General features: G+C 39.8%; 1 protein-coding gene across 2 annotated transcripts in view; it reads right to left on the bottom strand.

Annotated features, from left to right (window-relative positions):
- Nucleotides 1-16705, bottom strand: part of LOC121960736 (matrix metalloproteinase-16-like) — an 83804-nt gene that overhangs the window by 20728 nt on the left and 46371 nt on the right. For both annotated transcript variants that reach the window (XM_042510582.1, XM_042510583.1), the window contains 2 exons: nucleotides 11115-11276; nucleotides 4510-4727 (listed from right to left, as the gene is read on the bottom strand). In XM_042510582.1, coding sequence (XP_042366516.1) covers nucleotides 4510-4727; nucleotides 11115-11276 — 380 coding nt within the window. The remainder of the gene's footprint in view (nucleotides 1-4509; nucleotides 4728-11114; nucleotides 11277-16705) is intronic.

The raw sequence follows: 16705 nt of genomic DNA, 5'->3' as shown, positions 1-16705 counted from the left end.
CTCAGTCAGCCAACATTTTAACTAGTCTTAGTCTAATACGTAAACCTTGGCATGCCCTAAAGGGAATAAATCTAGCTCTGGAGCAACACAAACATCTCCAATTAGGACTCCAGATCAACTGCTTTACAATTGGGCAGCTTTGTCTACCAGGAGGAAAGAAGGCATTAATGTGATACCTCAGTCCTCTTGGAGAAAACTGGCACACCGCTCACTGAGAATCAAGAAATATTAGGACCACCTGCTCCTCCTGTGAAACTCACTTACAGAGTGGATCCAAGTCAAACCAGTCATCCCTTATTGATTTCACTTTACTAAACACATTTGATTCACGGGCTGAGGCGTGGATTACGCAAAAGGGCAACACAAATCATTTATGAGTCATAATGTTACTGGTGGTCCTAATGATGTGAACGCAGTGAATTTACAACTGCACTTACATGTGCGCTGTAACAAATCTTCTCTCTCCGTCAGTCTTTCCCCTCCGCTTCGCTACACCTTTGGAAAAATGTGAGCTGGTGCTACTGCTATAAAAGCCAACAGAGCGAAACATTCATCAAAGCCCTCAAAAAATGATGGAGCCAGGGGCCCTCTTCACATCACTGGTAGTGATGATATTTTTATTTTCATATACATAATTCTTAAACCTGACTTCAAGTTTGGAATCACAGACATGTCTGTTTATATCCTTTACATGTTGGTTGTTTTTTCAGTTCCTCCTCCATATAACACTGCAGTCTTCTGTGCACAAGTGATAATTTAGTTATGACCCGTGGGCCAGACTGGATGCCGCTATTTTTTTTTTATTTAACTTGAAAATTAATTGATTTACACTCTGTTGTGTTTTCTGTACTTTGCAAATAAGATGCAAGAGTGTATAAAAAGCCTCATAGTAGAATTTGTTAACAAAAAAAAGTACCAGTGGAGAATCTCTTGGGCGTAAATTCACATGCCGTCGGATAGCAAAGGTATGACCCGACCTACTCTCTCTTTGATTGGCTAATGCTTGTTACCTTTATTGGTTTGGTTCACACAAGAGGACTAAGATTGGTTAGGGTAAGGGTAAAAATGTCAGGGTACACCAATGAGAGGCAGAGTAAAGCAGAGCAGGGACGGTCATGCCTTTGGCATCCAAGGAAATGCAAATTTGCTCCCCAAAAAACTCTGGGCTGAGCCCTGAATGCCCTCAAATCCTATGAACACCCCTATGCTACTGTGACTAGCTTCTGCTGTGAATGAATTTGCCTCTTAGCAAAGATGAGCAAGGATAGCAAATGTGGAAAGGTTAAAAACAAAAATGCACAGATTAACTTATCTTTACTTTTTAAAATCTATTCATTTTATCTGATAGATATTATTGGTTTTCAAGTGCCCACTTGCCTCCTGTTATAATGCAAAAGTGGGGCAAAACACTATCCCTGACATCCAATATACAGCACTATGATACACACTGCCATACCTCATTACCCCTTTGCTTAGGGGTTAATTATGTACATTTCATTTTCAGCATTAATTGGAAAGCTGGCTGTAATAAGCGGAGAGTTTAAACAAAGAGGGGGAGCCATGCTGTTTATGCTGAACAGCAGTTTGCATGGGTGGCCCCTGTGGATCAGCCTCCACAGTGTGCTTGGAAACTCATTTGGCACACAAGGACTATGTTTTTTTTGTTTTTTTTTACTATGAACTGAGCTAATGCTCATATATAAGGTTTCTAAAAACTTTTAGTAAGGTTAACTCTGCAAGATAAATATAAGCGCAATACAAAAGAAACAACAGCAATTAAATAGATAAATCTAGCAAACTAAAATGCTTGTTGTCACATTTACACTCAGTTGCTAAAAAGCTGCTCGCTGGCAAAAAACATCACATCTCAGCAACTCACCTTATCATTGCAAATATTAATTGTAAGGGAATTCTGGTAGCCTGATGGTTAAAACATATATGAAACTGTAACGTTGCTTGTTTGAGTTCAGCTGCAGACCTTTGTTGAGACTGTCTGTCTCTCTCTGCTGTGAGCTATAAAACATAAAGTCAAAAATGCTATTAAAAAAGCTATTAAAAAGAAAAAGAAAATGTTAATTGAGAAGTCAAATCATCCATTCAAGCAGGAGAACAGACAGTATATGAACTCATATGACACTCAGGTTATTGAAAGTTTTAAACTAGTGTTATTACTACGTAACAAATACATGGAAGCAGGATGAGCAGCAAAATCATTTCAGGTTTGGCTTTTCCTAAAGGACAATCTGTAAGATTGGAAAAGGTACAACAGGAGAAAGGCTCATTTTATGCTCTGGCATGATGAAGAAACAAAGAGATGTTTACCTAATGCACATTTCCAAGGAGCCCGACATTAGGGAAAAGATCAGATTTGAAAAAAAATTGCACGAATTAGCCAAACTTTTTTAAAAAAGAGAAGAGACACCTATCTGTGCATCACGGGCTGATCGTTGTCAAAGCCTTGGTAAAATAATTTGAGAACATGTTAGAGGTAAAAAAAACATCAAACTAATGTTTTGATTAGTTATGACAACATAAAGTACAGGGTATGGCATGTTCAAACTACAGAAATTATTCTCCAAAAAGTTCTACGACAAACTGACAATTTTAAGCCCACAGATACTGTAGAGGTGTTTTTAGAGTGCGGCTGGCCTTATACTTTGGGCTGAAGTGATTGCTTGAGAATCTTGAGTAACTCAATGACAAAAACTTTTAATTCATATAACTATAAACAGCACAGGGTGTTTTGCAAAGATAATTATTACTGTCACGGAACAGGCTTAGCTGTGGACAGGAGACATAATTTAATGGCGCTGATTGCTAATAGAGGAAGAAAGACAAAACAGGTAGGGGCAAAGACAACAGACAGGCCAGGGGAAATGACAGAAATGTCCAAAGTTTCAAGCTTAGCCTAAACTAAAACTCTGTATGGTTCGTCTGTTGTAAAATCGCAGTAGCTTACCACAGTTTCACCAAATCAAAGCTTCCGAATCTCGACAGAAAGCATCCAGTCTACAGAACTGACCCGAAGAAGGAAGAAAAAATCAGTGTGATTTCTAGTTTAGAGTTGCTAAGGAATTGAGAGAATAATCAGTAGAATACTCGATTCCTAAAATAATTGATAGCTGTGGCCTTACTTGTACTCTTCACTTCCTAAACTCAAAAACAAGTTGGCCGATTGCTGAACCTCCTTTTTGTCTCCACAGTATCTCTGAGCTTTGCAGAAATCTCATGATCCTCATCACCCCATTGGACCAGGTGGGAGCAGGGTGACAGCAGACGCAAAACACGTCATGCAAAAGAGAGGGGGTGTATTAAGACTATTGTAGATTGCATCTACAAAAACAAACAAACATAAAAACCAGAGACTGTGAGCTTTGAGTTTAACTTTGGTTAAATATCTTCACAGTTAGCAGCTTTGATTCCAAGCTGGATTTCTTTTTTTGGAGGTAAAAGAACACAGTCAGAGAGGGGGCAGAGAGGACAGAGAGGGTTTTTCCCCTGGCTCCACAAGCCTCTTATTTAACCATTGAGTACTATCTATTTATATCCGCAGAAAAATACAGTCACACTCACATAAAGCATCAGCAGCACTCTTTCTCCTTTCTGCAGACAACACAGGACATCTTTGTGTTGCCCCAAGGTTTTTCTCTGTGTCTTACCGCATGTTGCCAAGGTCTAGTGCTCACAAGCTTAGACCATGGATAAAGATGCATTAAGGGACATGTGTACCTTTTTTCTCATGCAAGGGAATGAAAACCAGGCTCAAGTTTGTTAGAAGAAAGGAAAACTGTGCTGCGCTGCGTGTGGTGTGGTGTTTCTTCTTGGCAAAATATCCAATTTGTCCAAATTCTTGCTCAAACGGCCCCCGAGTAATCTGAATAGTGCTCATTTTAGACATAATAGCTCCTTTAATTATACACTGAAATAAACAGGCACTAATTATAAGATAATTGAGAGTCCACCATATTTCTACATGTAATAACCAGTGTTAAACTTTTTACTCCGAACAATCAAAACCAACTTTTCTAACAACGTGCAGAAAAAACACAACCACGTAATTTGTATTACATCCAAGTGAGCCATTTCCACATTATGCACACTTTGCACAAACTGAACATGTAGCAGATTAGCAGAAAAACTCCCTCCCTCTGTACACGTAGGTAATCCTCGAGGCTCTCTAGCTCTCTCTCTCTCTCTCAGGGTGTCTTCAAACCTGTAGGCCATTTCCAGTGGTCTGAATCAATGGATAAGTTATATCACACGTTACTTGTTATAGGCAGAGATCTCAAGAAAGAAAGGACTCTCTTCAGGCAAATGGAAATATGATATGGAACTACCCTTTCAACGACGTCTCACAAGTTTGTTTGGCCAGTTAAGACTAATTTCTGTGCTCTCACATTGCCAAGAGATCCATGTTTGGGGTAAAATATCCCCAGGGTTCACTCTTCAAAACAAACCAAAAGTGAAAATGCCCTGGGTTTGTTTTGATATCACAGACTCTTGACTTACCTTGAAGACGAACATCTCTCTCCTCAGTATGGCGAGGGTGTTGAAGCCTCCATCGCAGATGTTGGGTTTAGCGTTAGGATGGGACGGCCTGTCTCCTGGGGGAAGCCTCGGAGGTCGTGTCTGCCTGTCTGGCTTACGGGGATCTGATGGAGGATGGGAGCGTGGAGGGGGCGCCGTCGGCAAAGGCTTGGTGGGCTGGGGAAGCTTATCGGGAGGCCCTGGAGGAAGTCAGAGAATATATCTCACTTGTTGTGATACATGTAGCTGTCACATGTAACACTTGCAACCACAAATTCTACCTTTTTTAACCACTTTCTGGAGGCGAGTGGTTTCATTTGAAGCACACTCATACCCTACTGCACAGCAATGATAAATACATAACAATAAATGCAGATCAATGCATGTGAAAGATGTTAAGTTGCTCTCATTCAGCAACTGCAAACTGTAAAGAAATCAAGGAATCGTGTAACATTTTGGGGAAATAGGTTGCCTTGCTTTATTCCTGAGAGTTAGATAATAAGATTGATAAGACTCTCAAAGGCTAAATATGACGCTGCAGCCAGCAGTCGGTTAGCACAGCTTAGCACGAAAGCTGGAAACGGAGTGAAACAGCTAGCCTTGCTCTGTCCGGCGGTTACAAAAACTGCCTACCAGCCTTTCTAAAGATTGGTAATTAACACATGACTTTGTTAGGCAACCAGTGGCGGCTGTTCCTTATCAGAGTGACGACTAGACCAAGGAAGTCACTGCTCTCAGCCAAGAAATAGTCACGACCATAGAGATTAAACAAACAAGATAAAACATGCAGGAAACCATCTTTCATCTCTCCCTTTTGCTCTCTCCTTCCTATCGGCACTGTGAAACATAGTGTGGCGGACATTATAGGCAATGGAAAATCCAGTATACAAATCATTTTCCTATACACTGATTGACTAGGGTGTTTAAGTTGCTGTTTAATCAGTAATATGTTTAGGTGGCTGGAGTATTTTGTTGCTTTTGGACAGAGCTAGGTTCGTTGTTTAGGATAAGATAGCCTTTATTGATCCACACACTGAGGAAATTCACTTGTTACTGCAGCTCAGTGCAACATTTCACAGGGAGATTGCACTCTGAGGTAGGTTTAGGTGGAGGAATAATAACATATTTCTCCTGTTTCAAGTTTGTGCTAAGCTAAGCTAACCAACTGCTCTAGCTTTATATTAACTGTAAGGACAAGACATGACAGGACATTTTTCTTTTCTAACTTTACAATTATATTATGGATGGGCAATTTCAATAACATAAATATTACGATTTGAGACTTGATATATCGTCTTAGAGCATTGTAATATTGAGAGTGTTTTCTTTTCCTGGTTTTAAAGGCTGCATTACACTTAAGTGATGTCATTTTCATTTCCCCTTACCCACTTAGTCCTCATCTCCATAATACTGTTGACAGAGGTATTTGTTAAAAAAGGGTTTGATATTTTTCATCAATAAAGAAAAAGTGTATTGGGAAAAACAGAAAATGAGTTAAAGACAGCTAATGATTGGTGACTGATTCCAGGAAACATTTATTTCAGACTCTTAAAATTGCAGGAGCCTTGAGTCAGGTGGGATAGAACTGGTTTATAAGTGCAGGAATTATTAGATATTTTCAGATGTAAACATAGATGCAAATTAAGTGTGAACAACTTATATTATAACAGTTGCATTTATAGCCAACTCTCCACCTGAGCTTGCAGGAGAGCTAAAGGTTTAAGCCAAGTTACAAGTTTTTCACCTGTAACTGAAACCACAGTGGCAAAGGACAAGGTTAGACGAGAGAGGAAATTTAGCAACAAGGGTGAAAACAAGACAAAAAAACAATCAAAACAAACACGAGTGATAAAAGAAATGATAGAAAAACAAGATAAGGTCATGCAAACATCAGTGTGTAGTGCCTAACACTGCCAAGTTTAGGGATGCAGCTCACCGAAGCATAATATGATAGGTCAAGATGAATAAAACAAAAATAAAAAGCACACCAGGTAAAAATGTATACAATGTAGGGATAAAAATAAAATGTCCTCCCAAATGGAGGCCTGGACATGCCTCGGCATCATTTCACATTCATGATTTACATGGGAGAAAGAGGGCGAGAGACTTACAGAGGAAAAACAGAGCAAAGAGCGAGGTAGAGGGAGGCCAAGCAAGTGGGTTGTGTGTATGAATAATTGAGCACATGACGACGCATGAATAACACACTGTGTAACTGTGAATGCAGGGATATGAGTCGCCATGTGTTGATTGGGGCCAACAGTACAGGAATAGATTACTTCAATATGAAAGATGCAAATGTGACAAGCTACACCTCTCCCCACCCCTAACCCATGGAAAGTATCAGTGAGTAATGGTGGCATGTGTAAATAATGGCCTTGAAAGCTACTGTAAACATTCAGGAGTTATGAATGATTAAATGACTCCACAAATGATTCAAAAGTCAGTGAATGAAAAGCGGATTAGAAAGAACTGAATGAGCAACCAATCATTTATCTGAAGGAGTCGATATAGTGAGCAATTTAACAAAGACAAACTGTCAAGTTGATACACTAGCTGATCATGGGATTAGGAGGGAACGCTACTCTGCTACACATCTGCCAGTCCGCACAACTGATCAGCGGGGCTGCACGAGAGATTCCATTCACTGACTGAATTAAATCCCCTGAAATACATCCCAGATTAGCAGAGCCAGAGCGCTCTGCGGTTATGTAAGCACTGTGAAGACTCGCTGTCAGATGGACATGTAGACAAACATGCAAATGCGTAACAACATTATGGTAAACCCATGACATGGAAAATTAAACACGGCATTGGGCAGATTTGGGGTCATTCAGTTTATAGTAAGCCACTGGGCCACTTCATTATATTCCCAATGATCTGGAGATCTTCGGGTGGTCCTACATGTCAGATCAGAGGTCGCCCATGTGTCATTGAGGCCCAGCCAATCACAGAGGCTCACTCATTTCACTGATTAGTACATTTTAAACCAACGATCAGGGATCTAACCAGTGAGCTCAGGTGGTGCAGTGATTGGGTAGAGTGATATTCTGTATACTCCTGCGCCTGGACAGAACATGAATGGAAACCACTAGCCTAGAATGAAAACAAAGAAGCTTGAAGAGTGTCCTTTCAAGGGTAATCCAGCAATTCACCTCAATAAAATCAGGGTCTTACATGAGTAGCATTAAAAAAAGATCAGACTCAATAGTGGCTGAGATATACTACCTATTAAATCCCAATATGGGTCTACATCCAAAGCAATGGATCCTACAATTATCTTTATGCATACTTATTCCATTTTGATCATTCTTATTCATGATAAGTATGAAGTATTATTGATTTTTATGTTCTCTAACTTCTGAAAAAATATACTCTGACAATTAGTATCATATACTGACTTATTATGTAGTATGGATTTGAGACATGCCAATAAGTATGTGTCACACATACTCAAACAGTTACGAATGTGATGCTGTGTAATATTAGATTCTAATTTACTAAACTATGCAGTCTAAATGCCAAATTAGTAATTTTATTACTTATACCATCTTTTATACAAGTTCTGAGAGGTAGTTCACTGTGATCTAGGGCTGCAACGTACAATTATTGTCATTATCAAATGATCTGCTGTTTAAGTGATGTTTTCAAATTGCTTCTTTTGTCTAACCAACCATGCAGAACCCAAAAGTTTTTCATTTACTATCATGAATCATAAAGAAGAGCAACAACTTCTCACAAATGTAAAAGCTGGAGTCAGTAAATGTTTGACATTTTTGCTTGAAAAATTGCTGAAACAATAAATCCACTATTAAAAGAGTTAACGATTAAGTTTCCTTTCAATTGCTTAATTGATTATTTGACTTATCATTGCAGCTTTAGAATAATGACTATGATCCAGAGTTCATCTTGCATTAAAGTGCGCTTTGGGTGTTCTGTTTGCACGTGGATCCGTACTGCAAGTGTGCCCAAAATGGACGGGGGATGTATTGTGATGCAACTGGCCAAATAGTATGAAATCCAGTTTGTGATGTGTCAAATGCCAATCAATGTTTTTGCCTCTGTTGTATTATAAATTTGGTGAAATTCTGTATAACATATTCAAATATGTATGCACCTACTGTGCAAAAGACTTTCCTCCTTGAGGACAAATACAGTACATTTCTACTTTGACCTCAGCACTAAGGAGAGAAAAAGAAAGCTAAATGTCCAAAAGTTTAAGAATGAATCGATCCTCCACATCAAGCGCATCCTACCGCTGTCAGACCTTTTCTTCCCACAATTCACTGTGTGATCCGGCCTGGCTCCCACTGACTACAAATCAAAGTCCTAAATCCAACATCTCTCTCTCATTTACATTCCTACGCCTCTTTTCAATGTTAATATCTTACTCTTTCATTTCTTCAATTCACACATATTTCTCTTTACATCTCCTTATACCTCTCTTTATAGAAACTCATTTGTACGTTTTCTTCATTCAAACTCATCGCCACCATCTAATTCATTTACATGTTAACTGCCTCTGTATTGCAGTATTGCCTCTGTTTAGTCTCCGCACATCTCTGTTGCCAGGAGAAAGAAAAGGAGGCCAACTGCTGCTGGAAAAGAAACGAGACTGAGAGAGGAGCTGCCATCACTTGTCCTGCCCTTCAACTCTTTGTACAACTGAGACGGGGAGGGAGGGGCAGCAGCGGAGAGGAGTTAAACGCGAGAGGGATGAGGAGAGATTTGATCGCTTGCCCAGGTCTGTCACTCCCAGAGGGACGTGCCCTGACCATGTAAGCAGATGGCAGGTTCTTTTGTGTGTGTGTGTGTGTGTGCAGCCATTCATGTGACAGACCGGAGTCATCTCAGCAGAGTGTGACTGGTTTACAGCCTCAACAGCTGTACGGGACAACGCTGTCACTCCCCAACAAGTTGTTTTTGAACTTGGATGTCAAACTGAGGTTGGGACGATAACATGAAAAATTCACGGCTCTAAAAATTATAGGTTCCTCCACGACATGTCACATAAAAGAGCACGTGTCTACATTGAGGTCTCAGCAACATCCACCCTAATGTTCCACTAATTCAACTCTGGGAGTGTAAAAATGAAGCCTACACTGATGCTTACATAAATCCATTACCGTCAAATTGAATTTCACACTTCTGATACACCCGCCCCAGAGCTACATCAGCTTTATGAGCAGACAAAGCACAGCAATCATCTGACGACTCAAAATGTGTGTCAATGAGGAATGTGTAGGTGCTCTGATGATGAAGTGCTCATCTCCTGTGATCTTAAATCTAGGTCTCAATCTCAGATCTGGGCTTTATCTGGCTAACCAAATAGTCACTGTGCTATAACTGGGTTAGAATAACACAGACACTAGGGCAGGGCAATATGGAGAAAATTAAATATCCTAATACAACACAAAATATCTCCATATTTCACCGATATTGTAGGGTTGACTATTCCTATTTCCACAAAGATATTTTTGATAATTAGTAATGTGGTTATGATATTCAAGTGGGTAAAAGCAAATAATAAAACTGCTACAAAAGTCTGCTAAGTTCAGAAAATTATATTACTTTACTGTTTTTCAGCCTTTAAAACAAGAAAAAGACAACGTTTTTGATATCATATCCAAAATCCAAGATCACGGCTAGTCTCTTATCACACTATCAATATTATATCTATAAATTGCTCAGCCCTAACAAAAAATTCAGTTTCAGTAATGAGGGATCCAGTTATGATGTCTAACTTCGGGCTTGTCCAAACCAGCATTTAAAAGAGTTACATTTTTCAGGGAAATCAATTTAATTAACTGAAATGCAACAATTCATGGACATTCTTGCAGGGCGAGTGTGAATCTTTGGTGAGCTACAAATAACACCAGAACTGGACTGATAGCTAAAGCCTCATTTAAAGTAGTGATGAGTGTTGTTTGACAAACATGATGTAATTCTGACAGAAATAGAGTGTTGCTTGACGTCATATTTTTGCAAAATGTGATTGGTGGTGTTATTATTGTTGTCATGGAGATAGCAGTTTTCAATCCATACCGACTCTGACCTGCATTCAGTGTCTCTGTAAAAAGAAGCAGCTGTCTGTCAGCAGCAGCTCCTGTGGAGCTGCGGGGACAGCGGCCAGTCAAACTGCCTTCAGCAGGCTGACAGGCAGCAGATATTTGCTAAACCAAAAATATTTTTTATGTTGGTACCAAGGTGAAAAAATCAACAATGGTAGTATTTATTGATTCACTCCCAGCCCACCATGGCGAGCAAGGGGAATCTGCAGCTCACAAACAGATTTGGATCTTATCAATCAAACGGTAAATTAGTTAAAGCAAAAATACAGTGGGATATTTGTCTGATTTAAACAGCTGTCTGTGCAGATTATGCTTCACTAAATAGAAAGAAATAAAACTCTGACAGAAAACAAAAACACAAGGAAGGGTCGTAACTACCATGGAGACAACTTGAAACCTTTTGCTGAAGCCTACATTGAGAATTATGGTTTAATTTCTGCCAAGCGATACTTACGAATGGGGTGAGAGCCCTGCCATAACTCAGGCCTAAATATCAATGAAGTCAGGAGGTCTTACCATAGATCTTCTGGATGCCCAGCAGGTCGTCCATGGGCAGTTTAAAGTTGTCCGTGTCCATGTACTGGTAGAAAGGAGCCATGATGGCTGTGGGGTCGTTGGAGTGTTCGAGGCCCAGTGCATGGCCGAGCTCATGGACCGCCACCAAGAACAGATCGTTACCTAGACACAGAGAGAGTGAAGGACGGGTGGGAAAAAAGAGAGAGCCTTCTGTTATTGCTGTGCTCAACGGTAAATGTGTTTGTAGCATTTTATATCTCTCACAAGTTGCACCTGTTCTGGTTGGCAGTGCCAGTGTGGCTCCTTCAAAATAAAGCCAAGTTTTGCACTGGCTGATTTAAATACAAAGCCTTCAAGGGAAAAGTTTTGGGTTAGTTCACGGTTAGACTATAAAACAGCCCATGTACGGTGCTCACTAGAATCTGTATCCAAACACATGTGAATGTGTATGTATGAGCATAGATAATCCAATATTTATGCACCTCATGAGTGGATTATGTTGCGAGCCACAGCCACTGAAGAGATGTATTACACAGGCCTGTACACATGTACACATTCATATACACAGTCCCCCTCATGGAGCACTGAAACCCAGCGCTCTGTAATTAGCCTCGAGCTGTGGTAAGCCGAAGACTACATTGGGCTGACCTTTTGACTTAGAAGCCCTTTGTGGCTGACAACCAAGCCTCAACCCGATCCCAACTGTATTAGGTTTGGATATTTAGGATTTAAAGCCGCCCCCCCACATCCTATTCAAGTTCTTCAATTTACGTCACTGGAAACCAAAACAACAACAACAAAAACCACCCCTCCTCTCTGATGTTTCGCCAACATGTCGAATCCAACCCATAAAGAAACTCATCATCATTGTTGAGAAACTCATGTGTGTACAATTAGGGTTAGACTGCTATGTCTTACGTATAATTTATAATAGCACATTGGTTGTCTGTGGGAAGCTATTTATCTGATTCCAAGGAGACCTAAAAATAAATGCACTTCAAAGAAGACCCTTTTCCACCCTTTCATGAATTAAATGTTATGGCAACTGTGATATCTTGGCATTAACATCACAAATTTAAAGACAATAAATACAGGTTAATCAGGTTTTTTTTTTTCAAAAGGAGTCTTAAATTGGACAGGTCAAATTTTCTGCATGTACAATCCTCTGTTTCAAGGTTGTCCCTCCGATGCTCTCCACCGCTGCCGCTGTCTCTTTTCAGTTTTACCTTTCTCTCTTTTTCTTATCACACAGAGAGACTCGACAGGAATGAAAAAGAGCATAACTTATTCATTGCAATTCCTACTAAAGTGAGGCACTTATCTGCTGCAAATCTGTCACATGAATAACGCATCAGCAGATACAGACGGTGATTCAGATCACTTCTGAGCAGGTACAGTATAATGCTTAGGAATTTACGGACCAGACCACTACAGAGAGGCCTAATTGGAACCTTGTGGAGGATATTTGACTGTATAAATGTCAGTGAATCTTTTTAAGGCTTATGTAAAGGCCTCTATTGCATGGGTGTAAAAGGACACACAGACTGCATTTACACCCAGGGTTTTGCTGAAAAAGCTCCACTCTTCAGCCATTTCTTTCCAATGAAAGTAGATAGCTAGTAAAAATACAGAAACAGAGGGTAAATTTATGCAAGCTTGTAATATTGAACAAGTGTCTAGAGATAAAGTTATAGCAAGTAAAGAGAGGCGCAGAAGAGAAGGGAGATAAAGAGAAGAGAGAAACGGCTCAGTGAATTTGGAATCACTTGTGGAGGAAACAGGGTCAGTCCTCTGCAGCTGACGACCCATCTTTGGGCCATTTCCAATGATGGCTGTGTGAGCAGGAGAGTATCAGTGCTCACTGAAGCAGTTTTAAACAACATAATATCATTGGCTAATTAATTGTGGTACAGAAGCTAGTGCAATTATTGTGCACAAATGAGACAAATAGCAGGTTATTTCTTTTGGTAGATGTGTTGTTGGAGCAAAGAATTGTTAACACATTAAATTACTGTAGCATTTCGGGAAGAACATGTGTGTGTTTGCTGCGTACACTGATGCTGACTGCCATGATTTTTGAATGACCTTTTAAATAAGAAAATGTGTTCACCTTTATATATTGGCGGAGTTATGGTGGTTAACACAGGCTTTAAAAAACTATTCTCCATTAGGCTTCAATGCATTATAGCAGTGGTTCCAAACTGGAGGGTTGCGGTCCAAAAGTGGGTTGCGATTCCAATCTAAATAGACCACAAGTGTCTCGTGAATGTGCCAAATTTGGAAAAAAAACACGCTATTTTTGAAGTACAGTGAATTTTCAGCACAGAGCTTTTATTTTGAAGTGCTGTTTCTGTTTAGTCTTGTCTAGTCTTTTGTGTTCTAAGCCAAAATGTTTACCTTTTGTAAAATAAAATGGAAAGTGAGGCCATATATCTAATGTGTGGACCTTGCACTAATGACTCGGGAGAAATTGGGGTTAGGAACCACTGCATTACAGAATAAACTCATAAACTGAGTAAACAAATTGAGCAGTTTAAGATTTGAATTTAGATCTAAATTTCTACAATATATATGTGCTGAATTACACATACAATTGGATAGGGCTGCACACTACCACACTACATAGTTTTTTTTTTTTTTTTTAAATCTTCATGGCAATGTCAACTTCTGCAATAACCACACTGCAATCAATACTGCACTCAGAGACATTTTGTGTGCTCCTCCATTTGTTAAATAATTGAATGTTGAAAATAATTTTGTGCCATTTTTTAAAATTCAACAAGCAATTTGTTCTTCTTTTTTTGAGCAGTTTCCTGAAAGCAGTAGAAAGGCAGAGCTGAGTGCACTTGAGCTTCTGCACAGTTGGTCAGTGTAATTTTAGGTATGAATGGAGTTTGTATCACTGTCTTATACTGTAATTAAACTGAGATTGAATGTGGCTACAATAGATTTCATCTGATAACAAATCAAAACTGTAAAAACTTACCACAAAGAAAAATCATATACAAACTACAATCACTGCTTCACGATTTTACGCCTCCACCAACCAGTCAAGCTGTGACAACAGACAATGTTTCAAATATGGATGCTTCACACACATTTTCAACTAGTGCGACACAAGATCTATACAATCATCACACTTACAAAAAGGGCACCCAATATTAGTGTCACTAATTCAGAATCTGAACAAATGTCTCCCCTTCTGTTACTGAGTTATGGCATTGAATAAGAAAAGTGTTTTTGCAGTACATTTGATGTCACAGAAAAGTTGACCTTTGATCTTTTGGATATAAAATGTCATCACCATTTTTTCCCATTAGACATTTGAGCGACACTTTGTTTGAGTCGTGGCCAAAAAATGTTTTTTGGAGGCCTCATTGACCTTTGACTCAAAATCTAATAAATTCATTGGGTAGAATTGGATAATGTGCCAAATCTGAGGAAATTCCCTTGAGATATAGCGACGGGCACCCTGAAAACATAAAACCTCTGGTCATGGCTGTCACCGGTGTGGAGGTTATCCTCAATACAGCCTCTCCAGTGGTAAGTTAATAGAAAGATGTGGGTCCATATTTTTGACAGTACTTAAGATCACACCATCAGGATTTCTAAAATCCCTGGTGTACTGTAAGACCGTTATGCAACCCATGCCTGATGGAGGTATAAAAACCCCCTGCCTGATTCAATCTATGAATTGTTCTGTCATTATCAAAACCTCAGAAATAACTCATTATATATGCTAAAGTAGGTACATTATATCAAATAACAACCTGGAGTGGTAGGAATTATGACGCTAAAGCACATGCGATTATGCTTTTTAAGATTTTCTTTCACAGACGAATACGTACAAGCACATGAGAGCTGAACCAGTGCTGATACTACAGATGCTCTGGCCACATCAGCTGTGCAAAAGAGGGAAGGACTGTCTGTCTTTTTCCATCTCTGTCTTGTCTGTCCCTCAATCTTGATTCAGCCTTTCTTCCTCCAGGGGCCATTTGAGGTCAGTGTTGTTGTTGTTGATGTGTCGGTTGCTTATGTAAGTCACGCTGTGGTAGACAGGGACGTCCTGTTGGCCTCTGGGCCACAAAACAAAGCCGAGGAGATTTGCACTGCCTGGCTAATTATCAGCTGGATGGTATATACAGAGCCTACGTAGGGGATGGTTGAGAGTGGAGAGAGACGGGAGAGGGGATGAAGCAGACAGCTAAGGATAAAAGAGACAAAGAGGTAATGTGAGGGGAGAGTGTACACAAGGAAAGAAGAAGCGGAATGAAGGCGAGAAAAAAGTTACAGGACGGAGGGAGAGATGAGTGGGAGACAAAGACTCGACAGTCTAGATAATTACAGAGATAAAAAAGGTGAGGTAAACTGAGGAGAAAGGGCGTCTGGAGTGATAGCTGCGTGAGGAAAAGTGGGGAAAAAACACAAAATGATAAAGAGAGGGGGAAAAACTGAGCTGAGGAAAACGATAAGGCTCAGGACTATTTGTTATCTTGTGAGATGTCCTAATGTTCCCACAACCACAAAAGATGGAGATGATGAATTATACAGCTGTAACCTTTGACCGTGTCATTTGTAACATCACCCTCCTGTCAGTGGCTGTATCTCAGCTCCAAAACGTAAAGCAGAAAACAGAGCGAGAGGGCCTCAACAGCAGGATACAGATGAAGAAAACAATGCCAGGAGATGAAATACATTGCAAAGCTGTGCAGGGCTTGTGAGATAACCCACTGAGGACAACAGTTTCTGTGTTTGTGGAGGCTGCGGGGGATATATATATATATGTATATATATATCGACCCAGTCAATGACGAGGTGGTCAATTATATATATATAATATATATATATATGAATGAAAGTGTATAATATGTATAAAATGATTTTGTGTTTGTTTTATGCTTTGGCATTAACATCATTTTGTTCATGCTTTAAAAGCTATTTGAATTTGAATTTGAAAGAAGAGCAGATGCAGGACATTTTTACTGTACTACAATCTAATATGTGCAATCCACTGGTTTGGGCAATAATTTCGCATAAAAACAACCCACTATTTAAATCATAAAAGCTACATTTGATGTAACAAAACAACATTTCCAGGACTAACTAAATTATTTTAAAGTTTTTTTCCCATGCTAAGTGGGCAGTGATCATGGTGGCAGCAGCAGTCTTGCCGACTCTCTCCTCCGGGTAGGTCAAGGTTGCTGCTAATGAGATAGTGTAGCCAAGAAGAAGAAGAAGAAGAAGAAGAAGAAGAAAAAAAACACCATAAAAATAAAGAAGCGAAGATTTAGTGGAAGAGGTGGAGGAGGAGAGTCACTGGAGATTTATGATCAGTAGTACCTCTCTCTGTCTTTCCCCACAGGGCTGCCGTAAAGTAAACAGGGGTTGTGATTAGAAACCAGAAACCTCTACCTGCTCTTTGGCCATTATTTACCGGCCCCCTGCACATGTCACTGCTGCTACAGCCCATCTGCTAGCTGGGGGCACATATGACATGGGAATACCTGGTTTCAGACATAAACACTCAGAGACAAACACGCACCGGCCCACAAATCAGATATGGGGCCCTGGACACCGCTGTTCAATTGCAA

Source organism: Plectropomus leopardus, chromosome 21 (assembly GCF_008729295.1).
Source record: "Plectropomus leopardus isolate mb chromosome 21, YSFRI_Pleo_2.0, whole genome shotgun sequence".
NCBI lineage: Eukaryota > Metazoa > Chordata > Actinopteri > Perciformes > Serranidae > Plectropomus > Plectropomus leopardus.
This window is presented reverse-complemented; position numbering and strand designations above follow the sequence as displayed.